At 38.9% G+C, this 25,006-nt stretch overlaps 1 protein-coding gene across 1 annotated transcript in view; it reads left to right on the plus strand.

Moving 5' to 3' along the window:
• LOC115439048 (chromodomain-helicase-DNA-binding protein 3-like) overlaps positions 1–25,006 on the plus strand; it is a 50,099-nt gene that overhangs the window by 4,315 nt on the left and 20,778 nt on the right. The window contains exons 2-8 of the mRNA XM_030162944.1: positions 2,723–2,850; positions 5,968–6,156; positions 6,662–6,789; positions 15,045–15,283; positions 17,474–17,613; positions 17,729–17,858; positions 21,532–21,707. Coding sequence (XP_030018804.1) covers positions 2,723–2,850; positions 5,968–6,156; positions 6,662–6,789; positions 15,045–15,283; positions 17,474–17,613; positions 17,729–17,858; positions 21,532–21,707 — 1,130 coding nt within the window. The remainder of the gene's footprint in view (positions 1–2,722; positions 2,851–5,967; positions 6,157–6,661; positions 6,790–15,044; positions 15,284–17,473; positions 17,614–17,728; positions 17,859–21,531; positions 21,708–25,006) is intronic.

Genomic DNA, 25,006 nt, shown 5'->3' on the forward strand with positions numbered 1-25,006 from the left:
ATTGGACGTCGTCATCCACCTCCTCATCGGTTGCTGTGACAACAGTCTCCCTCCTCTTGCTATAAAATATCTGAGCAGCACTTGCTAAAAGTAAACACATGCAATAAAACAACTGTTATAAACCGACAAAACACACTCATACTCACTATTTACAGCTTCAGTATTTGTATAAAATCTGTCTGATTCAGTGCATACTTTTAGAAAAACCAACTTCTGTCTGGACCTCACTGAGGCACGGGATTAGACTCATATTTAACGTTTGAGGAAATTACCAAAAATAGTCACTTGCCTGATAAAGGCAACACATTTTAGTGTTCAATTTCAGGTTAATATGAGTTAAAATCAAAGAGAACAAATCTATAATCACCTATTTTTGTCAAATTTACCAATAATTTCTCTGCCTTTTCAGTTAATTTCTGTCAGACTTCTTCAGGGATCATATCAACCAATTAATCTGCTGTTTTTTTGCTGTTTTTCTGCACAAAACTATAATTATATTGTGTTTTAGACGAAGACACTTGGTGGATGTGTTCGTCTCGTCTCTGTAAATATTATATTCAGACTTTTTTTCCTCAAATCCTCCTGTTTTTAGGTCTGGTTGCAGGTTTAGATCTGGTTTTCTCCATTTTCTCCACATAAACATTGTCTATTTTAGACTCTGTGATGATGTAAAATAGTTGAATAAATCACTTATGCTTATTTTGATTTAATTTGACCTTTTTATATACTCTAATCAGTATGAGCTCATAAAATGATCAGCTCTGATAATAATTGTCCAGATTTCTGGAGCATTTCCGAACAATAAAAACAATATAAAGTTTATATTCAGACCATTTCAGTTGCTATAAACTTGGTTTTCTTGAATTGACTCATAAATATTCACATTTTACATCCAGACTTTCAACTTGACATTTATAGAATTCATAAACATAGTGGTGACATTATTTTTACAGATGATGGTATGAGATTTTAACACTTTCCAGCCAACTTTTCCATTTACTCCATATATTTTACCATAAATATCTGTATTTTCTGCTCTTTATTTTGAATTCAGCCTCATTGCTGTTACGATGGTGTATTAGGGCCACATAAGAAAATAAAAACGCTTGTCGCTACAAGAAAGTCGTAATATTTCGAGAATAAAGTCATTATATATAATGAGAGTAAAGTCGTAGTTTTGTTAGATTAAAATTGTAATATTTTGAAAATTTGACAGCGTTTCCCATTTTGCAGCCAACGCCACAAGTGAAGCAGTAACTTTCACTTCTGTTGGACTCCCAGACTCAGAGGAGAATCCTCACAGTTTCTTCAGAAACAACAAACCCTTTAGTTCTGGTGTTTCCACCGATAGCCCTGCAGACCAACACTTCAGCAGTTTCTCCTTCACAAAAGAGGCCGTTTACTCCACATCAGTTCGGTTCTTATGACGAAACAAACCCAAACATGAGCAAACTCACTTCACAGTCCTCACAACTCTATTCTCATGAGTTTTTTAAAACTACAACTTTATTCTCATTATATTATGACTTTATTCTTGAAATATTAGGACTTTATTCTCATCGTGACAAGTGTTTTTATTTTCTTATGTGGCCCTAATACGCTGTTGTATACTGTAGATTAAATGCATTTGAGGGGAATAAAGGCTGATTTAAAAAAAAAAAAAAAAAAAATTGCAAATCAATGTGTGTTTTCCCAACATAAAGACACATTTCAACCTAAACAGATGAAAAATGGCAAAAATATGTAAAATAACACTGTGTCTTATAACGTTGATGTGTGGCACTCAGTCAGCTTGGCTCTGTTAGCTTAGCTCTGTTAGCTTAGCTCTGTTTTTAGCTTGAAAATGACCACAGTAAAACCACAAATCACCTCTGTTTTCTGTTCGGTTTGTGTTGTCAGTAGCTGAACTAATGATTTATTGAACTTAGCAAAGATAAAAACATCCCATAATAACTTTATACCTTCATAAGCCTCAGAGTCAAACTCATCTGTGTAGAAGAAACGCTGACATTTCACATCAAACTCCATTCTTTACATTTACAGCCGAGTCCAGTGGAGAAAACGACAACTCTTTCTTTGACTCTGACAGTTGTTTCTTTCTGGTTCTCATCCTCAGTGACTCGCTACTCCCTCTAGTGGTCACATAAATTCACTTCACATCTGTACAGTTCAGCATGTCTTCCATCATCTTTGACAGAACTTCACAGATCTTTATTCTAAACACTGGTCATCTTTTTATATTAAATAGTTGAAATATTACATGTAGCTCATTTAGCTCGGATGCTAACAATACTTGTCAGAGCTAGAAGTTGGCGTCAGCATTTTCTTGACATATTTTTCCTTTATTTTTGGATTTGGCAGCGAAGTGAATTTAGTCAATATGGTTTTGGCAGTGAAAGAATCATTAAAAACTGTACGTGTCATCAGAATAAACATGGGTTTTTATAATCGTGGGTCTGGGACTGAAAACTTGCGGATCTCCTGCTGTAAACCACTTATCTGTGTTCTATTGAAACACCCACAGCAGCTGTCAAATCCACTTAGACCGCACAGACAAACTGGATCGAATTTCCCACGTGTCACATTTCACGCGAGGTCAGAGGTCGCCCAAGCCACCATGCGGCTTTTGTTGTGGGTAATTACGCTTAGCGGGGATTAGCCGGCGGTGAGAAAGAAGCGTGTTCATGGGAATCATGTGACGGTTTGTGTCCTTCCCCCCCAGACGACGAGCCCGAGATATCGGACCGCGAAGTCCCATGTCGGAAGAAAGGCCGACCGAAGAAGAAGAAGGAGGCCAAGAAGAAGGACAAGGAAGGAAAACCCGCCAAAGCCAAGAAACGCAAAAAGATCGTAAGTGTGGAAAGGCTCTGATACTGGAAGCTTTAACATCTGATTCATGGCTTTAACCCTTTAACCCCTGACATGTCTGTGGTGAGCGTTCCGAGTGAATGATTTAGTTAAAATATTCATACAAATTCAACTGTTTGCTCAATAAGAAAATTTTCAAATCGTGCTGATATTTTATTTTATTTTTATTTTATTGGTTTGTTTAATAGGGACCATGCACATTTATGAACATTGCTGTATAAAAATACACCCATGTAAATATACCAGAATTAGTAAAAATAACTACTTTTCATCTGCAGTCCTTAGGCAGGTGATAGAATAGACCTTGTTCTTTCCACAGACCTCTGAGCATGCTCAGTTCACCCCCACCACCTGTGGAATGGGGGGTAAAACACAGAGCAGTGAGTGAGACCGACTCACTACAAAAACAGACGTTTTTTGTTTTTTTTTTAACACTGTTTTCCATTTGTGTATGAGTTAGACCAGTGGTTCTCAAACTTTTTACAGTGGAGTACCCCCTGAAATAAATATTTTTAACTAAGTACCCCCAACTCTGAAACAAAGAGGCAAAATTTGTTCCTGTGCCAAAAGTATCTGTTTTTATTTTAAAACTTTGTAAATACTGCACCCCCCACCCCCACCCCCCTTTTCATGCATGTAAATGGAAGTATTGTGCTGTTCTTCTGTCTAAGATTGTTATGATTGTTGGTATTTGTATTATTCTGCATGTTTTGCTTGTTTGCATATATGTTGAATTTCATTGCACATTTGGAATAAATCACTAAATCAAATCAAATCAAACAACATATAGTTAACTAATATTTCAAACATAACCAATCTTTATAAGGCAATTTTGTGCAAAATATAAACTGAAACATGCCCTCGTTCATTGCTAAGATAAACAAATTAAATGGTCATGAATGAATGAATGAACCTTTCATCAACAAAAAATAATTACTTATCTACTCAAATAATCTTGAATAATATAAAATTGAAATGTTCTTAAAATGTTACCAAAGCTTAAACAAGATGGTTGACATTATTAATACTACTACTACTACTACTACTACTACTACTACTACTACTACTACTACTACTACTACTACTACTACTACTACTACTAATAATAATAATAATAATATAAAAAAATTAATATTGAAATGAAATAAGGTCAGGAGTGTCTATTTTATTTTATGTTTATGTTTATGTTTACGCATTTGGCAGACGCTTTTCTCCAAAGCGACTTACAGGGGAAAACCAATTAAATCACTCAATCAATCAAATTTTATTTATATAGCGCCAGATCACAAAAAAGTTATCTCTTGACATTTTATATATAGAGTTGGTCAAAACCAGACTCTAAGTCACTTCTACAGAAACCCAACAGAATCCTCCAGGAGCAAACACTTGTGACTGGTGACAGTGGAAGGAAAAACTTCCCTTTAACAGCAGAAACCTGGAGCAGACCCAGACTCCTGGAGGATGGACGTCTGCCTTGACCAGTTGGGGTTAAAGAGAGAGAGTAGAGAAGGGGAAAAAGAGAGAGCGATAGAGATAGAGACTGGGGGAGAGGGGGAGAAGGGGGAGTAGGGGGAGACACATGGAGGCGGTTGAGGATAAGTGAGTGGTGATGATGAGGGCAGGGAAGAGGCCGGACCACCGCAGCAGGTCCAGAGATAATCGTGAAAGAATCTGTGGTTGTCCTGGGAAAAACCTTATTAGAATATTTAAAATGGAATGTTTGAAAGTGCTAGGACAGGAGGTGCTCTCGGAAGAGCTGGGTCTTCAGGAGCTTCTTGAAGATAGGCAGGGATGACTCTGTTCTTGTAGCACTTGGTAGAGCGTTCCACCAACGTGGAACGACCCCTGAAAAGAGCCTGGATTGTCTTGTACAAGGTCTGGGGACCACCAGACTACGTTCCCCAGACGAGCGGAGTGGTCGTGGGGCGACATAAGCTTTTATTAGTGCACCTAAGTAGACAGGAGCAGACCCACGGAGAATTTTGTAGGCTAGGATTAAAGATTTGAATTTGATGCGGGCAGCTATGGGTAGCCAGTGTAACTCAATGAGTAAGGGGGTGACATGTGCCCTTTTAGGCTGATTGAAGACCAGACGCGCTGCTGCATTCTGGACCATCTGTAGTGGTTTGACAACACAAGCTGGGAGGCCCGTTAGAAGAGCATTGCAGTAGTCAAGACGGGAGATAACCATAGTCTGCACCAGGAGCTGGGTGGCCTGTTCGGTTAGGTATGGCCTGATCTTTCTTAGGTTGAACAGAGTGAAACGGCATGATCGGGTGACAGAGGCAACGTGATCCGTGAAGGTCAACTGATTATCAATCATGACTCCCAAGTTACGTACTACACTGGTAGGAGCCAGAGGTATGGAGTATATGAATGTAGTATATGAATGTATTTATTGTTTTATATTTCAGCATTAATTCTCATTATTTATTATGTATTCAGTACAAGATGACTTATTTAACCTCCTAAGACCCACTGTCCACATTTGTGGACAAGAGTTTCACAACTTTATGCAAAAAAAAAAAAAAAAAGAAAAAACTGTCCGCCACAAACGACATTCCATAAAAATTTTAAAAACTGCATCTGAAAAAAACTGTTGCATCATGATGTTTCCAATATAGACACATATTTAATAAAAAAACAAAAAAGCTTGTACTTTGCTGACATGTCCTGGGTCTAAGGAGGTTAATGTATTTTTCCCAAAAATGTCAAGTACCCCTGGGGGTACACGTACCCCACTTTGGGAACCCCTGAGTTAGGCAGTTATGCTATGAGGCTAATGATGTTGTTCTATATTAGCCTCATAGACGATGCTTAAAAATCTAAAATAATGTAACTGAACTCACATCAGTAACAGGTGAAGCTGGAGACTCGTCTTCTTCACCTTTGTGTTTTTTTTACTCCTCATCCTCCTCAGTTTGTCCAGACCCTCCTTCATGATGGTGTCCCTGAAACACAGCAAAAAAACAAACAAAAAAAACAAACAAACAAAAAACACAATCAGTTGCTAATATAAGGTTATATTTCCAGTTCATCTGAGGAGTTTCCATCCTCATGTGAGCTGTTCCTTAACCGTGTCCTCTGTGTTTCCTCCAGGACAGTGATGTAGACAGAGACTCGGACCGAGACCGAGACTTTGGGGAGAACTCAGACAGCATCGCCAGCGACTATGGATCTGGAGAGAAAAAGAAAAAGAAGAAACATAAAGAAAGGAAAGAAAAGAAAACCAAGAAGAAGAAAAAAGACGACGGGGACCGAGACAGCAGTCAGGAGGAGACGACAAAGGTGACGCCATGGAAACAGACGTCCATCTATCGCATCACAGAGTCATGTATGGGCGGGGTTAGTTTGGGTTAACACTGGACCTGTGGGACTGAACCACTCACTGAGGTTTAGACCAGATACAGGGTTTGTATGGGTGCTTGAAATCCTTGAAAATGCCCAAAAAAGTCCCAAAAAATGTGAAGGTGCCCTGCCTTCACAAAGCCACAAGTCCTCCAACTCTGAAACCTTCTTGAGTTCTAAGCGGTTCTGAAAATGAATGAATGAAACATGGCCAGAGTGGATTATAGACACATTCGTTGCTTATTTGGGTAATTTCTTGTTTGGTTTTTGGCGACACCAGCCAACCATCCAAAAAGTCTTTCCTCTGTCGTTGAACAGAACCATAGTTCAGTTTGATCTGGACCCAGACCACCTCGTTCGGTCCGTATGAAACTGAAAGGACCCGGACCAAACGAGGCTCCTCAGTCCTGGTTATTCTGGTCTGATTCTGGTGTTTTCCTTTCAGCAACCCATAGAACAGAAGACGTCGGCCCAGCTGGCGAAGGAATGGGGTCTGGAGGATGTTGATCATACCTTCACCGAGGAGGACTACAGGGAACTCACCAACTACAAAGCCTTCAGCCAGTTCATGAGGTACGGCGGTCTGACTGGAGGTCGACTGGTGGGAAACTGTTTCCTGGAGTTTCCTGTGAGTGATGGAAAACATATGAACGGTGGAGGTCATGAGCTCTGAAAGCAGCAGCAGTGGTGGATGTTGGTCCAAAAAGTCACTAATGAGTAGCATTTGACTTCCATTCATCCAAAAGTCTGTGGGTTTTTGGTTCGACTCATGAGATAAAGTCTGTGGTTAGCTTCGGTCATTTTTATGTTTTTGTTCCACGACACAAAATATTCTAATAAATGTCTTGAAAGTCCATTTGCTGATGAGTAAACGGTATCAGTGTGTCCTGTAGTGTCTCACTGTCGTCTGATTTGCTTAAGTTTGAACTAGGGATGAAAATGATCAATTAATCCATGAATCATTAGCTGGTTGACCTTATCGATCAATTAGTGATTAATTGATAATCGGCAATTTTCCTGAGAACCTGAATTACTCTTTCGATAGGGTCTATAAGAATAAAAGCTAAATATTAATAATAGAGGGAATGCACATACGTCAGTTGACTGAGTTAAGTCAGACTGAGCGGCAAAAACAAACCGGCTCAACATGGCGGAGCATAGCAGTAACTACAGCCAGACTGGGAAAAATGTGGAATATAAGATGAAATTAAAGACAATTGGACTGGACATGGATCCATACAAGCTACCAAACAACAAGTGGTCTACGAACACTGATCTGGGAAAGAAATCACCTATCCTGACATTTATATGAACCTGAGTTCAACACCGGGAAAATCCCCAATGCAAAGGCTGAAAGCATCCAACAGACCCAGAGTTGTGTCCATCCTGGTCCTGGTTCATTAGAGGATTCCAGCTGGTGAGTGCTTTCATTCAACATACTATTGTTTTGGAGGTTTTGTGTCAGTGCAGACAGATTTTCTTGGCGGGGATTTTGGCGGTAAAGGCCCAGCAGTAGTGCTCACAGTTCACTACCGATTTACTGGAGTTGAACCCTTAGTACTGACCCAAGTGAGTGGATGATCTACTGGTACTGTGGAGATTTAAGGAGAGTTCACATCAAATACTGGATCCAACACAGATCCAACAGCTGTGTGCTAGAGTACCCATTTAGGTGGAAAACTAGGTTAGCCTCAGTTTAAGCTAGTTTACAAATCATGTAGAGCACAAGGTTCACAATCACACAACTGAAGACACAAACGATTCAGTTCTGAAATCTAGAACTAAATGACAGATGCTAACATTAAGAGCTTTACCAAGAAGGAACGTTAGCCAAAACCAGATGGAATTTAAGGTATGATTTTACGCAAGAACACAGCATAAATTAACATTACCTGACACAAATCCAGGTTTGGTTGTCTGGATTCCAGTTCTTTCTCTGAATTGCAGCGATCCATCTGCTTCTTCTGTCTTTGGCTTTAGGTCGCCGCTAAAACGAGAGCTCCCAGTGCTTTTTAAACCTATTTGTGCGATCAATGGCACAACAGCTCTTCCCGATTTTTTAGATTGTTCTAAAGTTTTCGCAGTATTCAAGCCAAAGCTGCTACTCATCTCCCTCTTTCTGCCACTCAGTGGACAGAACCGTGGTGACTTCCGCTAGTGGTGACGTCATGTGCACACCCTCTATAGCTTTATTAAAATAACACCTTTGAAAAACAAAGTTTACAAAGTGCTTTTGACAGACAAAGCAGAGGGCACAACAGCAGGATACAAGACGCAAGTAAAAACACTAAAACAGAAGCAACACAGTAAGAGAGATGTGTGCAACAAACGCAAAAACATGACACGTCGAATAAATTAAGTGAATCGGAGTAAAGAGGGCAGGGATAACATAACATGATGCTGTCAAATCAATGTAAAAATGGAGTGAGATAAAACATCATGTATGAGAATATAAATTAATAATCAAACAGGATGAAATTCAAATTTAAAAAAAAAATACAATTAAGATTAAAAGGGACAAACATCACATAAAAACAAGTCTATAAAAATGTGTTTTAAGAAGTAATTTAAAAGATGTCACTGATTCCGCAAGCCTTATCTCCTCGGGCAGGCCGTTCCAAAGTCGAGGGGCTCTGATGGAAAAGCCCCGGTGCTTTTTTCATGAAGTTTACATACTTCATGAAAAAAGCATGTCATATTCCTTAATGATTGATTTATTGAACCATTGGATACAGTACAGACAATGACATTTATGGAGTAGAACTAAAGAAATTCTGTAGAGAAATTCAATAAAATAAATGGATCTGAAGTGGGGCAGTTTAGAAGAAATGAGCATTTGTAACTTTGCATCACTACCTGACATGATGGAGCCAGAGTTCAGCGGAGATGCTGAAAGACCCAAGCAGAGCATTTACAGTTTATGTAGACCACAGAGGAATGTTTGAAAATGTAGTATTCCATTAAAAAAAAACAAAAACTAGAAGGACTCGGAAAGCGCAGACCAGTGGGCAAGGCAGATCAGTCCCCCCCCCCGGTCACCATCAAAATTGAATCATTTGTTCCTTGTGCCAGTATCAACATTTACTGAAATTTTCATCCAAATCCATCCATAACTTTTTGAGTTATCTTGCACACAGACAGACAGACAAATCAACGCCGGCAGAAACATAACCTCCTTGGCGGAGGTAAAAAGCGAAATATCATTCCTTTAAGAGTTTAAAGCAGGGGGTCAAATATACGGTCTGTGGGCCAAAACCGGCCCGCCAAAGGGTAGGATGAATTTGTGAAATGCAAAAATTATACTGAAGATATTAACAATCAGTGTGGTTCAAGTTCCACATTCAGTTCAGTCTGATCACCAGACTGCTAAAATACTATCATAATAACCAACAAATACTGATAAGTCCAAATTTTTCTCTTAGTGTACAAAAGAAAATATTTACATTTACAAACAATCCTTTAAAACAGTAAAATGTGACTAACCTGAACAAATCTGAACAACCTGAAATGTCTTCAGAGAAGTAAGGGTAATTTTATCAATATTCTGCCTGTTATTAAATGTTTAGTGTATTTGTAGATCCACTGTGATCTGTACATTATAATGTACATGTGGAAATGATAAACTGAGGCAGAATATTGGTAAAGTTACATTTATTTTTCTTAAGAAATTCCAGATTGTTTATGTTGTTCACATTTTTTTTAAAGCATTTTCATTATGTCATTTTACTCTAAAAGTAAAATTATAAATGTTATCATTCATCAGTTGTTATATTATTATTTTACTGGTCCGGCTGGTTTGAGATCATATTGTTCTGTAAGTGGCCCCTAAATTAAAATGAGTCAAACACCCCTGATTTAAAGATTGAAACCAAAACGCTTAAACAGATGTTTCCATTACTGAGCTCAGAGGCCGGACCAGTGGCTCTGAAGTCATTTATGTGTTCATTGGCAACGAAACACATCCGCTAAACTCTATGAAGTTACTTTGTAAAGTAGAGTAACTGAACATTTTAGAGCCTCAGGACAATAAAAAGTCACTTTAAACTCACATAAACATGCCTGCTAGCCTAGCAATGTTAATTTTACATACAACCCAAGTGAATATTTGTGCATAATGAAAGGTTGGACACATTTTTCTCTGTTTAATGATGTGATTTGTTGTGTAGCGTTGTGTTTACTGGCTGTCCTCTGATGTTGAATAGTCAGTACCACAATATCTGAATGTTCCAGTAGCTGCAACGGCTCGACTAAGTCTGTAAATGACACTAAACGTCATCCAAAAAACCTAAAGTTCATCTACTGATTCTATGTGTTTGCACCTTGTTGTGTTTTCTGCTCCTACTGCAGTGAGATGAGGACAGGTTTTGTGGAAGTCTATTTATAAGTTGGAAGCTTAGTGGTGTCATTTGTTTATAGCCTGAGGTTAAGGTTTTGGTGCAGATCTTATCTTCCATATTACTCCAAAAGCTACCAGACAAGTCCTAGGGGCTTTTTGTAGAAGGAAGCTAGGCGATGCTAACGTCTGGGTTAGCATAAGAAACTGCACCTCCCTGCGTTACGTAGCCTCATTTGTCAGTTTCTTATTTATCTGTAAATTTCCAGAGTCTCTGAGACTATATTTGTCTTATTATGAAGCTGTTGAGGTTATTCATGAATGAATGAATGAATGGTTTGTTTTAATTTTGTACATTAACCATTGCACTTAGTACAATAATTATAATAAACATAAAAAACAAAAAAGGAATAGGCTAGAAGAAAAGCTTATTTTTTTGTGTATCCTTTTTAAAAAACCAAAACATGAACTTCCGCCATATCTCCATTTGAATAAATACCTAAAAATATCGATACAATACTTTTTAATATCAATACAGTATCATGACATGAAATATCACGATATATTGCAGAACCGATATTTTCTTACAGCCCTAGTAGACAAGTCAAAACCAGCATTTTAGTCAGAATAATGTGTCTTTATTTGTGTGAGTGACTGTATTTCACATTATTTTACACATTATTTTATATTATATTTTTCACATTATTTTATTTTTTTTAGTTTCATACAGAATGTACAGGGTGCAGGACTCAGAATGCACTGTTTTTGCAAATGTTAGCTAGCAAAAAACTGATTAACTTAAGCTAACCCTAGCTGCATGCATTAGCCCCGTATGGAAATGCCTCCGATAGTTCAAGCTCCATTAGCGCCATAGTTGTGGCGAATTCTACTCGTTGCTGAAAAATGCTCCCCCTTCCTAAGTCAACCATGAATAGGACAATTTGCACCAAATTCACCATCACAACTTGCTGAGAAATGCTCCCTGCTCACCCTGGCTCATTAATTTTTCTTCTTTCTGACTGTAGGGTATGAAATTAACTGTGAATTAGTCAACCTCTTAACACCATCATAGCTGTGTCAAAATTAAGTCAATAATATTGTGAGATATTGCAGTTGTTTTTTTTTTTTTATCTGTTTAATATTAAAGAATGTTCAAACTATAAGGTGTATAAAACTTTCAAAAGTTAAATCTTAGATACACAACACACAGCGGTGTAGTCGTCCCTGAAGAAGTAGGTATACTCTCAATTTTTGCCTTTTTTTAAGTAGGCCAGAAAAACACCACTTTAGAAACAGTGACATGTCAGACTACTCGATTTAGTTGACCCAAAAATCCATCAGTAGTATTTACTCACTATTATAAAATTATCATGACTTGATCAGGAGCAGTTTGTAGGTTTTACTGGATACACAAGCAGCTGCAGGAATGGAAATGTATTCAACATGAGGCAAACATAGGATACATTAGCCTTTCATAACGTTAGCCTACTCACATAGTTGAACTATTGGTAACAAAATCTCTCCTCTAAATGTGCAGTCATATGAGCAGTAGTTTAAAACAGTGACTCATTCTGAAACCACCTTCAAACTTCCCTCAGAATTATGTATTCCATGAAAGTCGGTTTTCAATATGTGTCACTCACTTGAAATATATTTATTCTGCCTTCCTCATTTGCATTTCCAATAATCGCACATCTTTCAATGAGATGTGCAGTGACCTGTCAATCAACTGGGGTGGCACTGGCACCTGAAGTGTCCAGTCAGGTTCCAGAGGTGGCCGGTGCTAAGCAGAGCTCTGGCTCTGGTACTAAATTACCAATGTATTCCTCAACATGACCCACCCTACTCTGCCTCTGATTGGCTCATCAGTCCTCATGCCTAAAGTTAACCAATGAAGTGAGGCAGCGAGTACTAGCCAATTAGAGGCAGAGGAGGGTGGGTCATGGCTTCGCCATCCTAAGGGAAAACATGGGCAGTTTGGCTCAGATATTACTTAATCCTCCATAATAGGGGGATTTAGAAGTGGGTATACCCAATGCTGACAGAAAAATAAGTAGGTATACTCCGTATACCACTGTATACCCTGGACTGCACTGCTGACAACACACAATAAAAACAGATACTGCCAAAAACTACATCACCCATGTTTGAGGTTTTTGAGTTTTGGACAGGGAGCAGAATTCGGCACCAGGTACTGCCGAAAACTGTATTCCCCATCAGAATAAGCTTGTGAAGCCAAAGGAGTGAAATGACTTTAGCAGCTCACATTTGGAGCTGCTCTGGTGTGACCGGGTGAATTCGGTGCACATTGTCCTCTTCATGGCTGACCTAGGAAGGGGGAGCAGTTTTTGACAGGGAGTAGAATTCGACACAACAGCCATTAGCACGACTACAGTCGAACTGGAACAGTCAAAACATAAAAACTAAAGTGCAATTAATTGTTGTTTCTAATATAAAACAACAATACATTGGTATAATTTATACATGGCAAAAACCTGCAAATAGTATGTAGTAATATACCGTAATTATTATTTTCACAGTAATTAGCAAACAATTTTACAGCACTTTACGGACAGCTTTTTTTGCCTGGTATTAACTGTCAGTTCTACAGGAAGTGTGTTCCAGTGTTGGTTCTGTCCATAGATGGTGATTTATTAAAGCAGTGTTGTTGTTGTTGTTGTTGTCTCAGCAGTTACGTCTTGACATTAAGAGGCTTTCGATGCAGAAATATGATACCAGATCAGCAGTGCATGGTTCATATATCAGCAGGTTATGCTAAAAGTGGCTAAAGTGAGTATCCCCATACAGATGTTGGAGCTGGAGTCTGATTGGCTGGTGTTTTACTGGAAGCCTCAGTGACTCATGCCTGCTTTAACCACATACTGATACTGAACGTCTACCGTATCTCTGTCTGTTTGGAGACAAGACGGAGCTGTAGATCTGCAGAATAAAACCACAGGTGAAGTGATACGGCTCACATCAGACTGTTACTATGGTTATAGTCGATCAACAGGATTTAACCTTTTAACATCCAGCCTTTGCACAGACGTTCTGCAGAACCACAGACTTAAATGCATGGGTTAGACAGCATTTGAAAGGCAGCAGTTTTCAGTTTCTGACTTTAGAGCGTGGAATTAACACAAACAATGACAGTGATCAGAGACATTGAAGAAAACTGCACCGATACAGTGACATGTTGGAAATGAATGACTGGACTTGAGTCTTCTTCCTGTCTTGTGTTCATTGGAGTTTATCAAACCATGTGAGAGGTTCTGGACATGAATCATTATCATCTGTGGAATGCTGCTGTAAGGCTCTAAACCAACTATTCCACTCCCATGGACCTAGAACAGTCCACCTGACATGTTCTACGGCTGCCTATAAATCAGCCTGGTGTGTCCTGACATAAATCACACCTTTGGTCCGTTTTAGACCTGGGGGGCTGATGTGTTCTAAATCACTACAGCAGTATTCCACCTGTCCATCATCACTGTCATACAAACACTGAAGCCTGTCTGTCAAGAGCAAACCATAATAGAACCCATGTGTTGAGTTTGGACTCTATCCATCAACCACCATCAGTGGGAACTTCTGTGTAAAACCTCCTCCAGGTGTCGGTTTAGTGTCTGTCGTTTTAATGTGGTCTATGTGTGTTTGGAAGTCTTACTATTCAAAACAGGCCCGTTATCTGTTAGACCTGGGGTGTCAGGGGCCACATTTAGCACAGTATGATCTGAAGTGGGCCAGACCAGTCAAATAATAATATAATAAATAAATAGATAAAAAAGAAAAGTACTCAGAGAGTGCAGACCTCCGCCAAGGCAGATCATTCCCCCCACCCCCACCCACCACCAAAATTTAATCATTTGTTCCTTGTTCCACTATCAACATTTCCTGAAAATTTCATCAAAATCCTTCCATAACTTTTTGAGTTAACTTGCTAACAGACAAACAGAGAGACAAACCCCGGTGAAAACATAACCTCCTTGGTGGAGGCAGTAAATCAATCAATCAATCAATCAATCGATTAATCAACCAATCGATCATCTTCACTATGTTTTTTGAGTAAAAAAATTTAAATTACATCAAGACAATGTTTCCACCTATAAACTATCCTTTAAAAAATGTGAATAGCATGAACAACCATGAAAAAACTGAAATTTCTTGAGAAAATTAAGCACAATTTTAACGATGTTCTGCCTCAGTTTATCATTTCCACATGTTACAACTTAAAGATCACAGTGGATCAACAAATACACAAAACCTTTAATAACAGACAGAATATTGGAGAAATTACACTTCTCTTAAGACATTTCAGGTTCATGTTTGTTCATGTTATTCAAATTTTTTGTGAAAGGATGGTTTGTAAATGTAAATATTTTCATGGAATTTAACTTTTTTTTTTTTTTTTTGCTGAGACAGATTCAACACATGGTGGTTAAAGTTAATGCTAGTCCTGATTTGAATTTTCCTCTTATTTCTGTTCCTGTCTCAGGCCGATGATCGCCAAGAAGAATCCGAAGATCCCCATGTCGAAGATGATGACCATCCTGGGGGCCAAATGGAGGGAGTTCAGCTCCAACAACCCCTTCAAGGGCAACGCCGCTGCTGTTGCCGCGGCGGCTGCAGCTGCCGCCATCGCTGTCGCCGAGCAGGTCTCTGCAGCGACCGCTTCACCTGAACCGCCGCCGCAGCCGCCACCAATCCGCAAGGCCAAGACGAAGGAGGGCAAAGGTCAGAGCTCAGTGTGTTCAATTGTACTGGGGTTGAGTCATGTCCTGTTGGAAGGAACATTTTAACATGTTAAGGCGAAGACACACCAACCCGATTTTGCAGCAGTCGGATGTCGTCGGGTGATCTGGCGAGGTCGGTGACATGAGTCTGTTTGGTGTGTTCTGTGTGATCGGACGTCTTTAATGTCGTCGCCAGTCTTTTTGGCCGATTCAACATGTGTAATCATCCACTATCCGTCGTTGAGTCAGACCAATCTGATTGGTGGAGGGATAGCCCTTGACTAATGAATCAGAGAACGAGAAGTTTCCATGTGAATCCAGCTCTGCCAAGGTACTTCACACTATTACTGTCTTCTATAATAGTCCAGTCACTGCTCATATCATATCTGAATGAGTGCCAGTCAGTGTTGACTATGGACTTCATTCAGTCCATGAAGTGAACACTGTTAGCATTGTTAGCATAGTGCGATTTCTCCTCAGTTTTTGGCTGCAACATCTTTCTTCTTCCACAAGAAGAACCCCAAGAGCTGACAACGCCAGTGTCTTCTTATTACTAACCATCCGTTCAACAAGTACAATAACAACAGCCCTTCTGGACTACTCCAAACCCTACTGACAACAATGACTGACGACAGCGAGCTCTGGGTTTAGAGAGATGTTCCGTCATTTTACGGTTTTACTGCAAGTGCAGAACATATGCTGTAGTCGGTAGTCGATTTGGTGTGTTCTTCACACTGTTGGGGAGAAGGGAGCCGACTGATAGTTGGGCTACCTTTTCTGATGACGATCAGCAGTCGGACTGGTGTGTCATGGCCTTTATAGATACAGTTAAACTGAGATCAGGAACCCACCAGCCCAGTATGAAGCCCACTGGACTCTCACAAACAAAATAAACAGATAAAACACCAACATAACCCTCTACTTTATTAAATTCCACAGTGATAAACAAGAGATTAGATAAAAAAGTTGAACTTTAAGTCACAGAACGAGCCAACAAGTCTGCCGATGTTACAGCCCATTCTTCATTAAGACGTGGATGTTTTTTCTTCCATTGTCTCAGTAGTAAACCCAGAGCCAGAATAATCTACATTTTTTCTTGGATTTCAGTGTTTGAACCCAAAATAAACAGTGTTACACAGATTTGTAATGTTTAGTTTCTAACTTCAAAGATAATCTCTTGTGTATTGTCCGTCAGCGCTTAACTGTTGGGTTTGTCCAAAGTATATGAAGCGAGGAATGAGTCCATCAGTGTCAGTTTCCATTTATCCAGATGTTCTAGTAGTAGTAGAAGAAGAGGAAGAAGGAGGAGAAGAAGAAGAAGAATTCATTTAGTTGGGATGCCAGGGATCAGTCAGCTTTATTCATAAAAGAATAATAACAGGGCAAAAACCAGTGTAATTAAGTGTTAACGGATTTTAGGACATAATAATAAAAAAAATACTCTGAATTGACTTTGGTGGTTTTAACACATGAATGATTGCATAAAAAATGAGTTTGAATGTGGAAAAAAATACTACTCAATGTATAATTAGCTAAATTTTCTCTTTGTGGCAAATTATTTTAATATGTACATATGTTTTATTTATTTATTTACCTTGATTTAACCAGGAAGTCCCATTCAGATTGGAAACCTGGCCAAGGTAGCAGACATACAAAGTCAAAAGTATATCAAACACATATAGGATACACAATGAACAATAAAACACAATAGAATATATTGATATACTGTATATATATTTATCCTCCTTTGGCAGTCCTTAAATATTTCTCTACTGAAGTAAGAAACTGTCTGAACTCAAAGTGTCGTTGAAGGTCAAAGTTCACAGCGACATTAATAAGTTCTTGAGTTCCATGAGTGTCATGGATGTAATCTGTAACGTGAGGAGCCTACGACCACAGGGTGCTCATGCCACTTCTGAAAAGTTTTTTTTTTTTTTTGCCGATATAAGTGTGCGTTAGATCGCTGCGACGTTGGAAAACCGCTTCCAGCGTGGACCGACCTGAGGCGACTGAGCCTGAACCCGTTCAGAGGACCATGATAAAAACAGGACCGGTCTATAACATGTACCGACGCTTTGTGGGTGGCGCTTTAACGTCCTGTACCTGCTGATACGACCCATATTCCTGACATTATTCTGTGTTTTCCTGCAGTGTACTTTACATTTCCTTTACATGTTTTTCTGTTCTCCAGGGCCGGGCTATAAGAAGCGCAGCAAAAGCCCCCGTGTCCCAGATAAGAAGAAGGCCTCCGCAGTCGCCAAGGCTAAAAAGATGGCGCCCATTCGCATCAAACTGTCACCAATAGGCGCCAAGAGGAAGAAGAGCTGCTCGGTGAGTAGAAGGGGCGGGGTTACAGGGTGGATGGAGCTGAGGCTGGGCTTCTGGGTCTGGGTCTGGTTCTGGTTCTCCTCTTCCTCTCCCTAACTCCATGGACTCGTCGTTTCAGAGCGAGGACATGGATGAGGACGAGTCTGAGCAGGAGGACTCCAGCGTTCACAGCTCCTCGGTTCGGTCCGACAGCTCCGGACGGGTCAAGAAGAACAAACGAGGACGACCGGCCAAGAAAAAGAAGAAAAGTAAGAACCACCTCCAGCCTAGATGGATATTAAACAATACTAGAACTGGTCCAAGTCTAGTAGATCCACATCTGGGCCAAGACTACGGTGTGGAGGTTTCATATCAATTTGTCAAACCAGTGTTTAGACTTTAATTTCAGACAGTGAAGAGCTGGGATACATCAGGAAAATACACATTTGGTTCAAAGTTTCTACAATAAAATGAATTAAATGCATCGACTGAAAAACAGGGTTGTTGTAGAAGCTAAAACTAGGCACTAAAAACGTAATTTATACGTAAATTACACTGGGTTACAAAAAAAATGTTTTTTGCAAGTTGTCTAGGTTTTTTCAACTGAATTCGGACCATTTTGCACCGCTAAATCCAAAAATGACATCTGTTTTTCTCAATCAGGTCAGGTTTTTTTGCTAATTTGATTTTGAAAAATTTGATCTTCTCACAAAATTGATTACATCTTTGTGACTTTATCAATTGATTTTTTTATATAGTTCTCACCCAAAATAGGTTTTAAGAGAAAAAAAATCATTTGATCACTTGATTCCTGTTAGGTACAATGGTGTATTCACCGCAGATGTAGCAGAATACGTCAGGCTTATTTTTGCAAGATCTTCTAGTCGAAGCCATTTCATTCACCTGTAATATTAAAAAAAACAATCATAAATTGGCAAAAGTAAAATGTTCAGAACTCGTTCATTGCAAGAAATATGAAAGAATTTTGTATCCTATGATGTGAAAATGCCCATAAATGTAAGCAAAAATGTTAAAAAGCCAATATGTAGCAGAGTTCAGAAAGTTGACCTGATTGAGCAAAATGAATGTGATTTTTGGATTCAGCACACCAAAATTATCCTAAATCAGCTCAAAAAACTGAAACAATAAATTTGTTGTTGACCAGTGTTATATACAGTCCTGTGTAAAAGTCCAGTCCAACACTTGTTATTTTTATTTATTTCTTTTTAATTGAAATTTTTTACACATATATTTGACAACACAACAAAAGATGAACAAATGAACATTGCTTGGGTGCATTATACATATATCAACACATTTCCTTTATCCAGTCTTTCCATCATTCTTAGTTCTGTAAACAGTCCATTTATTCCACTTTTTGTCCATTTGTGCTTCCTGTAGTTGCAGTTTGTGAGTCACCATTTCCATTGTACATATTCCATCAATAATTTCAATCCACTGGTCCTGTGTTGACACTTCTGTCCTTCCCACTTCCTTGTAATAGCTTTTTTGCAAGCCACTGAAAGTATCGTAACCAAGTATGTGTCGTTTCCCACTACATTTCCATCAGATAAGTTCCACAAATACAGAACATCACAGCACATTGGAATGTCATACCCCATTATTTGTTTAGGTTTGTTGGTTTAGTTATGTATGTGGATGTATGTGAAGTATGCACAGCAGGAAAAACAAAGATTTCAGGGTAAAAACCGCTTATTTTCAGGGTTGAAATTAATTTAGCATTAATTGATACCGATTAGAAATTGAGTATAACTGTATGTGTAAACATTTATCCAGTAGCTTAAATTACTCAGTTCTGTTTCTGTTGATGTTTTTAGTTAGTCAGTGAGACTGTTAGCATTAGCTTCCTGAGTTTCAGCCTTTTCATTCAAATAACGTCACTTCTGGTTTCAAAAACCCTGACGCTGACGACCCAAGTGTCAAACTTGAAGCTTCAGAACACCGTCTATAAAAAACTCATGCTTGCCGTTGCAGAGGTTTCATCTTCTGTTTTATTCAGTCTGAGTGACATCTGGGGTTCATGTCTCCAACTGAATTGTGGGATTCCTCTTTGTTGCTTTGCCTCTGAGATTACAGGATTAAACCTAAAAGAAGCGCTACTTGACACAAACTGATGTAAGCGGCTGTAAAAGCGGTTGGTTGCATATTTATGACGGTGCTTGTAATGTGGTTGAAACATTTCCAGGAGGTTTTCACTGTAAAAATAAATAGAACAGAACAGAATAGATCTTTATTGTCACTGTCATAGGAACAATGGAAATTCCTTTAGCAGCAAAAACAATTTGTGCAAAAAAGGACTGTATAACATATCACACAAAATACTGAAAAATGGAAGCACTGTACGAAAGCTACAAGATTAAATATTAACCCATAAGGACCAAGTTTTACTTTTGTGGCAGCTCCCAAATTAATTTTTCTCTATATTTAACCATCCTTAAGTGATTTATCACCATTTATCGTAATATTATCTTCTGTGTTTTGTGGGGTTTTTTTCAGTGAAAATACGGTATTTTCTTACATTTAATTTACTGATCATGTAGATGTTCATAAAAGATCAGATTAAAGTTGAGGATAATTATATGAAAAAAAGAGAAAACTGAAGAAAAAGTGACTTTTTCAGCAGAATATATCACTAACTGAACATAAACCCAGTGTGTCCATCCACTGTCATTGATCCAACTCCATGGGTTTTACTGATGAATCAGTGTTGTAGAAGATGACGGTGTTTCCATGGTAACTACAGAGCCTCTGAACGTCCAAATGGGTCTTATCTGATGACCATGAAAAGATGATAAACTGTATTTTACACCAATTATTTACATGGATTGATAGGATTAGTGGATTGACAGTGATTTAACTTTTTAAATCAGAAAATGATTTTGGTTGACATTGGATGTCTGGATCTTTATGGGTTAAATATACATATGGGTGTTTCTATAAAACTGGTCCTAAAAACAGGACATGGGGTCTAAAAATTCACACCAGATGTAGACTAATGTTATGAAGCACATAACATTGTCTGAAAATGTGATGTTTTCTGAAAAAACTATTTTTCAGATAAAACACATTTTTATATTATTTTAAATACAAAAATCTGTATGTAACATGGTAAAAAGGATGTGAAAATTACACTTTATTATTTTTTGGAATATCTTTTTATTCTCTCACAGGTACATTCTGGGAATTGAACTAATTATTCAATGCCGAGGGTTTCACAAAAATGACCGCTGTTGCAAAATCACTCACGATTTATTTGTGTTTAAATGGGCAGGTTCCGCATGTAACACCAGTGGACATGATGGGTTACATACAAAACCTGAAATGAGACTGAGATTCATGAAAAACCCACATGTCTGGATTAGAAAAACCACTAGGATTGACACATGTAACACAGTGTCTTTGTTTATAGTCTGTATAAGACCATTTACAGACATGTTTTCACATCTAACACACTGACACCTAGGTAGCTTTTACTGTCCCAATTTTGGTCCTATTTTTGGACCCGATATTTGATTAAAAATTCCTTAATTATGGGATGGCTCAGAGCAAGAGTATAATTTTTTTTTGCATTTATCGGAGGTCATCATTAGGTCCATCCTGGGGGGAAATACGTCTACATTTCTCTTTTATTATTGGGTCTAAAAAAAGTAAATAAACCCAGTTTGATAGAAGCACCCATCTACTACTGAAGTACTACAAAACTACTCAAATATACAAAGAGCTAACTCTATACTACAGATGAGAACATGTACATCAATAAGGATATTATACAGGTATAATAGGATATATACAAGGTAAGATAAAGAAAAACACGGTGCATGTGTTGTGGTTATTACACTGAGGTAGGGTCAGTATTGTACCGTCCATTAGACTGGGGTGATGGTTTTAATATAAAATGCTCTGTTTCCTCTAACCTTTCAGTCCCAGGTGACGAAGAGGGCGACGGCTACGAGACGGACCATCAGGACTACTGCGAGGTGTGTCAACAGGGCGGAGAGATCATCCTGTGCGACACCTGTCCTCGGGCCTATCACCTGGTCTGCCTGGAGCCGGAGCTGGACAAAGCCCCAGAGGGGAAGTGGAGCTGCCCACACTGTGTACGTAAAAGCACCTGAACGCACCACGTCCACACTCACTGGACCACCACTGTACCCCAGATGCACTCTGGGTATGTGACAGGACATGATAGAAGTCATGTTTCAGTAATCTTTGCTCTTACAGGTACATAATTAGTAGTATCGATGCACCGATTCGATACCAGTATCGGCATCGGCTCTGATACTCAGTGTGTGTACTTGTACTCATAAAAGTAATCCAATACAACTGCACTGATACCACTTATGGCCATGTGACATTCACAGTTCAGTGCAGCAGGTACGCGGTGGTGGAATAATGTGTGTGGAGTGTGAAGAGTGTGGAGATTTTTCAAAATAAAAGTAACGCTGACTGCAAGTAACGTTCCAGACACAGACAGATACAGACGCAGTGTTCTGTCCGTCCTCTGCGTACATTCCACCCGTTTTCCAGGTGCTGGCAGATGCGTACCCAGACGAAAAATACTAGCAGGAACCGTGGAGGTAGAGGATCTGTTCACAGAGCCACTGTGAGAGTTAGAGAAAAACTACTGACACATTTAGGACAACTACCCAGGACTGGGCCGGTTTACATCCTATTTATAATACTATGGAGGTACGGAGCGGTGCGGACCGCCGCCAGTGGAAGTGAAAACCAAACTTATCACTCATTTCTCTTTTCTCTTCCTGCTGAAGCTTTTAAACCTTACCAGAGAAAACGCTGCAATATTAGTATCACATTAGTGTTCCCTCTGTCATCTCCGTGTTTGTTATTACTGACTTTCTTCTTCTTTTTCTCAAAAAAACTTTACTCTTCTTCGTGGTATTTGTCCAGTATGGTTAATTCAGAGCGGCGCCCCCTGGTGGATTAATTGACAAACGCTCATTCCAACACATTAAATGTCAGTAGCAGCACTTTGTTCCAGTCAGACTAATGACAACGACAATAAAGCACATTTACAAAAGGAACTAACAACTGGAATGGGATTACTAAGAACTCGTATCAGTACTCTGTATCAGCAAGTACTCAAATGGAAGTACTTGTATTTGTACTTGGCCTGGAAAAAAGTGGTATCGGTGCATCCCTAATTAGAAGTTACCCAGTAAATGGGTCAAGAATAAGACCAGATATTCAGTGGAATTATAAAAAACACTTGCAGATTATGGTATGATATTAGCGAACCGGTTATTTTTCATAGCAGAACACTGAAAAAATAATCATCAGTCTGTGCAAGTTCTCATTTTCCTAGGTCATTCATCCTTAGTTCTTTGACCGGACTAGTTTTTGTTCTTGAAAACTTTTCGTCATTTCATCCAAGAGGCTTTGAAAATTACTAAAGATCATCTTTTAAGGTGATTCTTTTCTAAACTGTGTAGCTGTGTAAGTTTCTTTGACATGCCCAGTGTTTAGTTAAATCAAAAGTCGGCAAAACGACCCAAAATAAAAGATTCACAGTAGTCTTTTTCACCACTAATATAAGATCAAGACGTTCAAAAAGTGGTCGGTCACATGTACAACACTACTGATTGGAGTAGATGAAGTACTTAGAATCTGTAAATAAGTCGGTAAATACAGCTGACGTACTAAAAAAAAAAAGTCACCGTGGATACATCATAACTTGAACAAATGAGTAACTGAGGAGGTTTTTCTATTAACTGGATCCATTCTTTCCTTGATGTATTTTAAGTTTGTCAGTCTGTTAGCAAGATAACTCAAAAAGTTATGGACGGATTTGGATGAAATTTTCAGGAAACGTTAACACTGGCACAAGGAACAAATGTTTAAATTTTGGGGATGATTGGGGGGGCGGGGGGGTGATTTGCCTTGATGGAGGTCTGTGCTCTCCAAGTGATTTTCTAGTTTGTGTGTGTGATGTTTATCCTAAAATTCTAATGTCTTCATCTTTCATCTGGGACAAAACCAAATTGCATCAGACTTTAAGCATCATCTCCGTTCAACGTCAGAATAAAATCACAGCTTAATTAAAACTGAAAGAGTCGTAGCTGTGGATTGTAGCAGCAGACACTTGTTTTATCCCCCAGCTCTAACGTCAGCTCCGTGTTCCTGCTGCTACAGGCTACTTGGCAAAAAACAGGGTGAAAAACCAGTTACAAGTGGTTTGTTTTTTCTGTCTCGGAGCAGATGAATCGAAGCTTTGTGGCTTCATCTCACATCTCGGTGGAACAGAAACAATCCCTCCCAGACACAGACACATACCTGGAGTGGCAGCGTGGGCGTCGATCCATTCAGTAAAGTCACACATAAAACCCCAGTGTTCATTTTTAGGTTACCATGACAGCATTTGCACTGGTGTTTTTTTTATTAAAGCAGGTGTGTGATGCAAAACACACCGGAGGAAAACCAGACAGAAGTGATAATAGCATGTGGCAAAAAAAAACAAAAAACAGCCAACAGTCTCGAACAAAAAAGCTCAGAAATGAATTTATGTTGTTGGAGAAAGAGCAAGTCACAGTAGTGTTTGTATTCTGTTCGATGGTGTTAGAAGTTAAAGAAGAGTAAAAAGGCTGAAACCGAACCAAGGACACTATTCAGAAGATCATCTCAAAGCAAAAGAGATGCTTCATTCAAGAATCAGTGTCGACTCTAATGAAAAAGAGATTGAATCAATGTTCTTTTGCAGCTTTTGACACTTTCAGATGGTTTCTAATCTTAGATCCACTGTGGTATAATGAACCAGATGTGTTTACAGTTAGCGGTTAGCATGGGGGTTAGCATGGGGATTAGTCATAGAGCACTGCAGGGATGTTAGCGCAGGTTAGCATCGGCCCCGTTCCCTCGATAAAATGCCAAAGGGGTTTTTCATTTGCGTTTGGATTATTAGAGGAAAAACAAGCTCAGTGGAAAATAAAAGGTGATGAAACATTTTGTCGAGGAAGATAATCTACATGTGTGAAACCACTTTTAGGATTTTTGAAGCATGAATTCAGTCTGCAAAAAAAAAAAAAAAAAAAAGTCTCTTAGTTTCAGGTGTTTTCAGATTCAGGATTAATTAGTCCCAGAGGAAATTGTGTAAAAAATAAATAAATAAATAAAAGTAACAGGCTTGTCTGGGACTTGCCACTTTTTCAAAACCTCCATTTGTCCTGAACTTAACTTTATATAGTATTATTATTAAAGGTCAAAGGTTAACTCACTTTATTGTCCCTGTAGGAAAATTTGGTCTCTGCATTTTACCCATCCCATTACACACAACACCTAGCATGATCAATACGAATTAGCATTAGCTCTTAGCACTTTGGGATCAATGAACTGCCATTGAAGGTGGTTAAAGCTGCAGGAGACTTTCGTCACCAATTTTTCA

The sequence above is a fragment of the Sphaeramia orbicularis genome, chromosome 18 (assembly GCF_902148855.1).
Source record: "Sphaeramia orbicularis chromosome 18, fSphaOr1.1, whole genome shotgun sequence".
Lineage (NCBI taxonomy): Eukaryota > Metazoa > Chordata > Actinopteri > Kurtiformes > Apogonidae > Sphaeramia > Sphaeramia orbicularis.